This window comes from Ischnura elegans, chromosome X (assembly GCF_921293095.1).
Source record: "Ischnura elegans chromosome X, ioIscEleg1.1, whole genome shotgun sequence".
In the NCBI taxonomy this organism is placed as follows: domain Eukaryota; kingdom Metazoa; phylum Arthropoda; class Insecta; order Odonata; family Coenagrionidae; genus Ischnura; species Ischnura elegans.
In genome coordinates, this window is record NC_060259.1 from 79,871,709 (window position 1) to 79,882,706 (window position 10,998).

Genomic DNA, 10,998 nt, shown 5'->3' on the forward strand with positions numbered 1-10,998 from the left:
CGGCTGATGTACTCGGGCTACCTATTATTTGAGCACGAGGGTCACCAAAAAAATTCAAACAAACAAAAAGATAATTAGGAATGAAATGTGAGTGCAATTTTGAGCCTCTGCACAATTCAAGCGTCAAAAATGATTTTTAAAAGGTATTTACAGCAGTCAACTTGACTAGTTTCAACACTGCTTCCAATCTTAGCACACTGAGCTGTTGACCACACACCTTGACTAAATATTCACGATGTAAGAGATAAATCCTTGGTAAATATGTATATTTATAAGCAAAATATATGCAAGACGCATGTAAAAGTCGGGAAACTAAATATTTTTCGTAATTTTGGCGAATTTGTTGGTGTAGTGGTTTTCGTTTTGCGATGTTGGTACCAGAGATTCCCAGCCGCCTTGATAGTTTAGGCGGTTTTTCGCAATTATTTTCCTCATCTTATCATGAACTTATAATTTCCCGTACATTCTTAGATTAGCCACGAAATATTGCTTCCAATGAGTGCCATCTCAACCATTTCCTGAAACAAACAGCTTCACTACCTCGGAAAAAACCGTGTTTCTCCATCAGAGTAAATGTTTAATTATCCTACTTTTACCGTTAATATCTCAAAAATGGCACATGGGAATCTCCTTTTTTTTTGATCATTGAAAGTGCGTCTTTCAAAAAATATGTGACCAAATTTTCATCAAATTCTTGTCACCTGTATTGAGGCGCTCCAACTACCTTAGCTCGTTGTCCACCAGTACTCTCAGGTACATCGTATCTTGGGATTTTGGAATTATTTTATTCCCAAAATACATAGAGTTTTGTATTAGAAGAGGATAAAATGCGGAGCCGATGCCTGAAGCTTTTCAAATGGTAGATGCGATGAGAGTTGACCAAGTTAACTCATTGCCGTCACTACTATCAGGTATTTCGCAACTTGGGATTTTGGAATTATATTATTCCCAAAATAGAATAGAGTTTCGTTTTTGAAGAGGATATAACGTAAATACTATGCCTGCAGCCTTGTTAACGGTAGATACGATGTGAGTCGACCAAGTTAACTCATTCTCCGTCACTACACTCAGGTATTTCGTAACTTGGGATTTTGGAATTGTATTATTCCCAAAATAGATATGAGTTTCGTTTTTGAAGAGGATATATATGTAGATATATAATGTAGATCATATGCCTGCAGCCTTCTTAACGGTAGATGCGAAGTGTTTGACCAAGTTAACTTGCGGTCCATCTGTACTCTCAGGTATTTCGTAATTTGGGATTTGAAACAGTTTTATTCCAAAAAAAATATATTCGATGGTAGCACGTGGTCCACTAACGTCCTGGCAAGGGAGCACCGCCGCTCGTGAGAGAACAACTTCCATCCACGGCGGTTCGGCCTCTAGCCCACACCTCGTCGGCATTGCAACAGCGCTTCTTGGCGGCGACGCGAGGCTGCCCCGGCTACAGCGAACCCCCATCCCCCCCCCAAACCCCCCTCTTCCCACCCCCCCAACACCGCCCTCCCCGGATGCAGGTAGAAGAGGAACGGCCAGGAGAGCCACTCTCGTGCGCCGTTGAAGAGAACTGGAAGAAGGACGGGGGGCGGCATCTTTGCGCACAACGTGGGTTTTATGGGGGAAGAATTTACCTCAAATTTACTGCGTAACGCTTCACGTCCAGCTAAAGACAAGGGTTGGAAAATAGCACGTGCAGTAAATAAACAAGGGTCGTTTCTGCTTGCATTCAATGAGTTTCCCAGTCCACTGCATTGAGTTTCGCTTTCGTAAGTTATTTTCTCGCCATCCTGCAGCGACGTATTCGTTGGCTTGGCTTTGTTTTGTGCTGCTTCTTTCCCTACCGACAACAACTTCGCGGAAGTTTAAGGTCATTCCGAGTTTCTACGTGTACTTTTTTTCATGAAAATTTCAAGGTAGGCAATGTGACCTCCATAGATTAAAAATTCTACCGTGCTATATCACTTGACACCCACAAAAATAGGCCCTCCGTGCTACGTTTAGTCGGAATTGAATTTGAAAATCCGGTTTTTATATACGAGGTTTTAGTGGCCAAACTGAACTAAACATAAGAAAAAATGATGATAAATGATAGGATATATGTGACGCCCACACAAAAACTGATCAGAAGTTCGTTATGCCATTAGAATCATGGTAAACTTAAAACGTAGTTTCCTTAAATCAATACCGTTGGTGTTGTTAGCAAATACTTGAATTAAAATCACGTTAGTTTCATGAAAATGGCGCTACGGTGGGGAAAAATAACGGGAAAACAGTTTTCATTTAAAAATACAAGAATTGAATTATTTATCCACGTTCTCGGTGCCATATTTTTTCTATCTAGCCTTCATTAATGCCGTGTATGGTGGCGAAGTTTTGTTAAATGATAAACGCGAAAAGATATTATTCGGAATTGCGTAGCCGTGAACTTAACTCTTTAATAAAAGAATTGGAAAAGTGACTTCAAACTCTAACATGGGTGAGCCTCAATTTCATTTAAATGAAGCCGTGATTTCCGAAACAGCAAAAGGTCCATTCAGAAAAATTGTAAAACAACCTATTTTCTTTGTACATCTTCAAATTAACATAAGCCATCACTTAAACTATTCCCAATGAATAAGTATATTGATATACACAATATACATCAATAGAAAAAGATAACCAAAGCCACAGGATCAGTAGCTCCAAAAATACCTGCACAAAAAACCTGTTCATTCCAAACTCATGTTATGTGGACTAGCGCGTTTTGGATATCATTGCTCCAAAGTGATCTTAAATGCATGATAAACGGTCCAGATTCTCTCGTTACTGATAATGGTTAATAACGCCAATAACAATTCCGCCGCAGTGAACAATATTCGACGATATTTTGCATGGCACGGCGACCCAATTTTTTCATGGAGCGGGAATTTCAACACGGGTTTTGTTCCATCTTCTAAGTCAATTCCTAACTCATTGGTCGAGATCATTCCAACTGATAGAGACATGCATCATCCTCAATGGAGTTAACTCCTTCGTACGCGATTAAGAGCGCAAACTGGACTTAACCTTGGTAGTAAGGTTCTTTAAAACGCAGTGAATATATTGATATATGTTAGTGGTTACATTTTTCGACTGATTTGCGAATGTTTTACACAATTAAAAAAAATAGTCTTCGCAAAAGTATTTCCTCAAAACTAATCAATTTAAGAGGACCGAAACTGATTCAGCACTTACGCTATCCTCCATCGAAGATTTTAGATAACTTCTATAATGTTTGCACGAGTAACCTCCTTGCCATTAAAATTTAATTTAATAACACCCTAAGACTAAAATGGCACAAAACATACAATTACAAGGGTGCTAATTTAGTCTATCCCTAGTCATATACGAGAACCTTTGGTGAAAAAGGCATTATATAATTTTATGAATTCATTAAACATACAATATATGCTTGATAGGTGGAATATTAATACTCGATACCTTGGACTCGAATCAAGTCTTCAAACGATCATTAATCGACAAATGACTCTCTGTTTTATGAGCAACATCCAGTACTGTTCCCTTTGATAATGGTAATTCGCACAGCCCGACTCAGCTTTTTGACAGCTAAGGCGGCTTGTCCAATTTTCATGAACAGAGGCTAAGGCACACGAGCGAGTAAATGACCTACGGATTCCTTACCTACTTTTTCCCCCACAGCTGCCTTGTCTTGACCTTCTTATCGCACCACTGATTTAATCACACATTAGTTGCTTTTCCGCTACATTCCCAAAGGAAAATTTACGAATAGATAACGACAGAATAAACTTTCAAAGAGCGTATCTAACTTAAAAGTAACAAACTACATTTTGTAAATTCTACATTTTATCGCTACCCACATCGTTTGGAGACGAAAGAGAAATTAATAACGACATACCGCAACAAACTCACGGATGGTAATAATAAAATGAAGAATATAAAAAAAACTCCCCCCACAAAACTACCCATGACTAGGGCTTTTTGAGGACGGAGCATTGAATTGAGGCTCCACCGCCTTACTTGGGACACCTCAGAACACGGCGAAATCCACCGATACGCTAAGCAAAGACAATTTGGAAGTTTTCTTTCAGGTTTAACATACACGAATGGCCAGCTGTGCCCACTTAGGTAGGTTATGATAATGATAAATTTAAAATTATAAGGGGTTGTATGGAGGTGATATTAGCCGAGTAATCGACAATGGGATTCCGATTAAAAAGGCGCACAGAGCCTGCTGTTGTTATCACACGCTACAATGAAAGAGATTTATTTTGACGTGATCTTCCACCGGTACGTCAAGAACGGATCGTAATATCACGAACCATATTCTCTTTAGCCGAGATTCGAACCCCATCCTGCCGTTAAGAAAAATCTTTACCGACGAAACCAAGTTGGTTGCTATGGTTTGCGTAGATTGCTTCAGGTATAGGACTTAGGAAACAATTTCAACAAGTAAAACCTAAAATTTACACGGCTAGAAAAATATCTAGCATTTTCTTTCACATAGCTTGGCGAGGTCGTATATTGACGCGATCCATTAGGCCCTAAGGCAGGCCGACGCTACGGTAGGTCCACGTAAGCAAGGCTGTCTATCAACCGGTATGCTCGCTTGGACATCATCAACTTTCCATCGGAGCCAAACATTCAAACAAGATCCGACTCATCTGGTGTCACAACTGAAAATACGCTCCGATGCAAAGTCAAAGAATTTATTGGCAAGTGAAACGACGGGAAAGTGGACGAAATTCGATTAATGTCCAATTTACTTTTGCCCGAGGCATCGCGTCTACTTGCTATTTGTATCTGGTGGATAGAATTGCTGTGGACATGGGATGGGGAATGTATTCCACGCCTGGGACATCAAAAGTAAACATTTACTTAGTCATCCCGGTGGCCAAAAATTATCACACAACCAATTACTCGATCCCCTTTGGCAACTTGAATGATATGCCAACGGATAGACGAAAACATCCAAATGCAGTTTAGTCAATGTTATTCCTTCATTTCGATACTAGTAATCGCTTCAGGACATGACGCTGAATACCAAATTCATCATCATTCTACCGGTAATTTAACAGATTATTATTCTTATTATTTCAATATGGACATCACTACTAATTCCACTCGATCACGCTAAATTTTTTTCGGATTTCATGAATTCTTACTGCTTTCAGTAAACATTATCACTCATGTTAACATTAATTTCATGAACCAAATACATGTGTCGTAGCAACTGCCTCAATTTTGGAAAATATTAACATAATTCAATTAAATAACTTTAACTTGGTGAGATGAAATCGATAGCAAACTTCACATACATAAAATGAGGGATATTCAAATGTCTTAGGATTATGCTGGTTAGGTGCGAGAGTTCAACCAAATCTGTGTATCATTGCAATGACGATGAAAATCATCTCAATGACATCGGTGAACTCTCACGATTCGTAACCGCTGCATTTGATTCATATTTTTCGGGAGCAATAATTTTGAACAAAACGCTTAGGATTTTAACCCACCCAAAAAACACGCATGTAAATTTAAATGCATGACTTTCATGTTTTCAAACGGTACAGAGATAATTTGAATCTAATGACGGTAATATAAAAAAAAATGATGACCATGCAATTAAATTTAAATGCATGACTCTCGTAATTTTTCCACAAGATATGACCTACTCGTAGAAGTACATCCAATCCAAAATGAAAAATAGAATCTTCGTCCAGAGAAATCATCCCTCAGTTTGAGGCTTAAACATTTGCCTACAAATGGGATGCAGTTTATGATTGAAATATTTCCTTTAGTTAAGGTAGACCACATAATGGAAGGGAAGTGCCAGGATATGAATTACTTCCACCGAATTTCATGAGAGCAATGCACCCACCTCTTAAGCATCAGGGGTTAACACCTCGCCTGGGCCGAGCAATCAATTTGTATTCAAGCCGTCGGCGAAGATTACCTGCTACGGCGCTCATTCAAGTGAAAACTACACATTTTCCCTTTCTCTCCCTATAACAAGCAAAAAACGAAAATCATTCGATCGATATGATAACTAGCACCGCGTATATTCCCTTGAAAATTTTCCAAACAGAGCGGGCTAAGAAAAAATTATTCAAGCGGCCCCTTGTTCACACAAGCATTCTCACTGGCTAGTTACATTACAAGGTATGATCAAGATGATCCCTCAATCAGAAATAACAACAAAGGTGCAATTTACTTTTTATGGCAAAAACTTAGTACCTTCGTCGTGAGCCCACAAATATTTACAGAGAGTATAGAATGGAAACAACGTTAATACTACAAATAACAAAGGTCCACGACTCAAATTCAACAAAAAGTAAAAAACTGCGTATGGTTTACAAGCGTTAAGCGTAGACAAATATTCTCCAACACATCTAAAAGACAAAACACCACGTAACTGCGACTCGTACGAAATCATACACATTATAACGTAAGCTTAGACGAATATATTCGTGGGAACGGCCATTAGGCTTTACGAGAGGCACTGCAAAAGGCGCGCTATGGTGAGCCTGTAACTACCGCTGAATCATGAGGAGCATTTAATAGCCACAACGCATAGCATGAGTAAAAAAGAAAATATTCCCATCTGTAGCCACCGAAAAATCGCGCTTGCCATCTTTTCAAAATAAATAACCGCAGCAATACTATTTATTTAATTCTTGTCGCAATTGTCTGGACCTCTCTCTCTCTTTTTCTTTCCAACCTGGGGGCATTCACGCTATTCCGGCGATATTGTCCGAGTGTTTGCAAGCGAGAGACATTTCACTCGCCACATAGCAGCTCTTTTATCCCCTTATACGAGGCTTCGAGAGTAGCAATGGATGCACGAGTAGGAAAGAAGTGGAGGTTGGCCACCATGTCATGCGGTCCTCTGCCCGTTCTTCACACGCGAGAGAGCACGGTGAACAAAAGAAGACGCAAAGATGCGAGCAGGAAAAGTAAACAAGTGCCCGCACCTGAAACAACACGCACCGAATAATTCCCCGCAAGATATTCCACCCATATCAGGAAAAGGGTCATCGACTGGCTAGGGTGGGGGAACGAAAAAATACAACTCTTGTTTATGGACTGAATACATTTCGTAGTACACAATCGCTTTCCATTGGATCGAGGGCTATCGCACGTAAGCAGTTGAATGCTTCGATGGGCATTTATGAAACCGCCACTTGTGAAATGATATTGCGATAAAATATTTTCGAGATTCATCCGTCAATTGATACACATGGACGTAGTCACTGTCGACGCGAATGAAATTCCTACCAGAAAAATAATGCGATTAAGCGGCTTTGTATAGACGAGCTTCACAGTTAGGAAAACTCGGCTAAGAAAATAATTAAATTTATGGAACGTAAATTTCCACAGACGATATGAGAATTTATGATATGATATAATATATAGTTTACTACTGCGTAAGTAATAATCACAGCTGCTATAAATAAACGAAAAATATAAAATAAAAAATAGCAGAATAACTGATGCTTGTTCGCTTACCTAGTTCATTCTCGATATAGTAGGATACTATCTCATGACAAAATATAGACATATTTCCGTTTATATGTTAATTTGGCTAATGAAGTGGGTCTCAAGTCTACGAAGTGGAGTTACTGTTAGAATTTATGACGTTGAACACGATATCTTCCTTACATTAAATAAACACCAAAAAATGTATAACAGACTAGACTTTATAAAACGAAAACATAACGGATGACGTACCTTAACTAAAAATAGTCATACTAAATAAATAGCTCAATACGTGAGAGTTTATAGTCACTTCCTGCCGCATAGACCCAAGCGACAGAATTTCGGCCTTGAGTTATCAAACACACGAAAAACAGGTAAACTCACACATCAACTCGAGACAGTTAAAGGGTCACGCTTGGCGACACACGAAATTTATACCGAAAACCCTGGATAAACCGGTACGGAGGGAGAGTCATATCCACGACTTCATTTGGTGGTCCGAGGGGAAGCGGAGGCTGGAGGGGTAAGGAGGGAGGTAGTGTAACGGAAAACTTTGGGAGACTTTTATGCAAAACCGGTATCTATGGCGAAGGGAAGACCTCCACCTGTGCGGGTGTTATGCTCTCATCCCGACAGAACCGAAGTACACGCCGTCAAAACCATTCTCTAGACCAGTTTTGACATCCTAGCCATTATCTAGGATACACTCATCAACTTCTTCACTCTAATAAAAAGTATGGAATAATACAACGTTTGTGAATTCATCAAGTCATCCATGCTTCACGAGGCATCGCCGAAATCTATTCAAATTATATACTATTCTCTCACCTGGCGGGCAAACGCAGTCGGAAGTGTCTCGTCGGCTGCGGCGCAGGACGTCGCCGGGTTCCGCCGCGGTGAGCAGCGTCAGGTGGCGGGCAAAGGCGGCGCGGTTCTTCCCCAGCTCGGCCATCATCTGCTGCCGGAACCGGGACTGCATCTCCCGGCGGAGTCTGGACACGACGTCGCCGTCGGCGGAGCCGGTGGACGCGAGCGAGGCCAGCTGCAGTTCCAGGGTGTCCACCCGCTTTTCGAGGGCCAGCTCGCGATACGAGAAGTAAGAATTCGACGTGACACTGAGCACACACAGGCAGCAGCATATGAGCGCGAGGGCCGAGGGCGAACCGCTGGACTCGGGCTTGTCGGCCGCCGCGGCCGGCGGCCTTTTGCCCTCCGAGGGCTCCATGTGCGTACGAGAGAAGAAGAACCCCTTGGCCTTGGCGGACCTCCTTCACTCTCCTCCTTGAACCCGCTGCCCCGAAGCACTGCTCACGAGCTTACTGGAGGCAGAAACGATGATTTCGACGGGGGAAAAAAAGAGGGTATATACGATCCAGCACACTCGTGTAGAAAATTTACCCCCGGAGTCAAAAAAATGGTCTCTTGAGCGAGGAAAACCTATTGGTAACACCAAAAGCAGCGGCTCACGTTTTAGCTTTCCTGCCCATGTGGCTTCGAAGCAAACGGCAGTGGAAGTGGAATAACATGTCAAAGGTGAGGGATACTAGTTCGGTAGAAAAAAAAGATCTCGGGACGAGTCCCCCACGAGTCGGGGAGAGGAGGTAGACCCGCAGTCTGCTCGGCTCACGCCCCGTTCACAAGGTCACGTGAGGTGGGTGCCATCGGAGGGGGGAGTGAGGGCCCTAGCTCGCGACGTGAGCGGCTCGGAGTGAAGGGACCATATCACCGCTGGCGGCGGCGGACTCTCGGCGGGCAGGCGGCAGCGTCGTCTCTGGTTGCGGGTCGTTTGAACGGTGTTCTCCTTGCCGTGGGCCGGTCGGCACTGGCGGAGCGAACTGGAATGACGGCGCTGGGCGGTAGGGATGGCGGGGAAGGCGGGGTGGGGGGCTCGGGCGAACTCGGCGTGTTTCGGACGTGGCGGGGTGGGGGGCGGAATGCATGGTAGATGGAACAGCCGGCCCCCTCCGGCGGGCGAGGGTACATCGCGCTCACGGTGGGTCGCCACCGGAATGGGGCCATCCACATCCGAAATCTCCCGTGTTTTGATCCTATCCGCCGTGTTCCTGGACCAGGCTTTTGTTCAATTGTGACGACGATTAAATTCCGGCTCTGGGGAGGGCGAAAAAGAATTATTCGGTCCAGCTTTTAGAGTGGACAATTTGGAGATATTTTCACAAACAAGAGCGCCCATATTCTGATGGAGATTTAAATCAAACGGTGTGATTGTTTTTATATGACTTAACAGGATCTTTGTATATTTTCCTGGGCCGCGTTTCGAATTACATGAATTGAACTTAAAGTATGATTTTGTATGGCTTCACAGAATCTAAAGTTCTTCTTGGTATTATTACCTGGCCCGCTTTAGGGACGAGGAATTAATGCTTTCAATAATATATTGAACTTAGACTTTTACCGATCATATTGAGATTAACTGCGCTAAATTTGCCTTATACTTTTTAGTGGATACTGGAGGACCCCAGTAAATGACATTACTTAAGGGAGGTCTTCAACTTTTCGTTGCAAAATGAAATTTCTCTACAAATTTTAAATAGCAAAGTTTCACGCTTACATTGCCAGCATTATCTGGCTCCAAGAGCGAAATTACTTCCAGTTAATTCGCAGACAACCAGAATAGTTTTACATAATTTGCAGGACGAGTTGATCGAACAAAATATCCTGGACCAGCCTTTTGTTCAATTGCACCTGCAACGGTGATTAAATTCCGGCTCTGGGAAGGGTAAAAAGAATTTTTCGGTCCAGCTTAGAGCGGAATATTTGGTGATTTTTTCCACAAACAAGAGCACCCATATTTTGATGGAGATTTAAATCTCATGGTGTGAGTTTTTTACATAACTTCTCAGCATCTAAAAAAACTCATTGCATTATTTCCTGGACCGTGTTTTGAATCCAATGAATTAAACTTTGAGAGGATGTTTAACATGATCATATTGAGATTAACCATGCCGCTATTCGGCTCAAACATTCATATACACCCGAGTAAAAATAATTATTCAAGGATGGTCCTTGATTTTCGTTGAAAAATGAGATTTCTTTCCAAAAGAAAAAAAACAAAGTTTCACGCTTTAAATCTCAGCATTATTTGGCTCCCAAAGTCTTACTCCTAGTTTATTCACTGACATCCAATAAGGTTGCACATTATTTGTAGTGCGAGTTGATTGAACTAAATATTTATATGACCGTCGATAAAGTTTCATGTTGTATTACGAAGTCTGAGTTCAATATTAAATGTATCAATAGACCAACTTGGCTGACCGCAATGCCTTTTTTAAAAAGTGATAATATTTACGTGAAATTCCACATTTCAATTCGTCGAGGAAATTAAGTAAATAGCCTGTTCATGACGATGGAGAACTGGAATTTTATAAAAGAAATCGAGTTAATTTTGCATCAGGATATGAAGAATTTTATCAAATTAATTCGATTTTTGTATATATTTATTCATATCAATGAATTCCGGGCTTTGGAAACTGCGCCGCCAATGTTTTAGCTGAAGTTCCCGGA

General features: G+C 41.6%; 1 protein-coding gene across 5 annotated transcripts in view; it reads right to left on the bottom strand.

Moving 5' to 3' along the window:
• The window catches only part of LOC124170671 (collagen alpha chain CG42342-like), a 460,311-nt gene extending 451,013 nt beyond the window's left edge, over positions 1-9,298 (bottom strand). For all 5 annotated transcript variants that reach the window (XR_006867531.1, XM_046549557.1, XM_046549555.1 and 2 more), the window contains exon 1: positions 8,305-9,298. Coding sequence is in view for 4 of the 5 variants with exons in the window: in XM_046549557.1 (XP_046405513.1) it covers positions 8,305-8,701 (397 nt within the window). In the remaining variant the exon portion in view is untranslated. The remainder of the gene's footprint in view (positions 1-8,304) is intronic.
• Between the last annotated feature and the right edge of the window lie 1,700 nt (positions 9,299-10,998).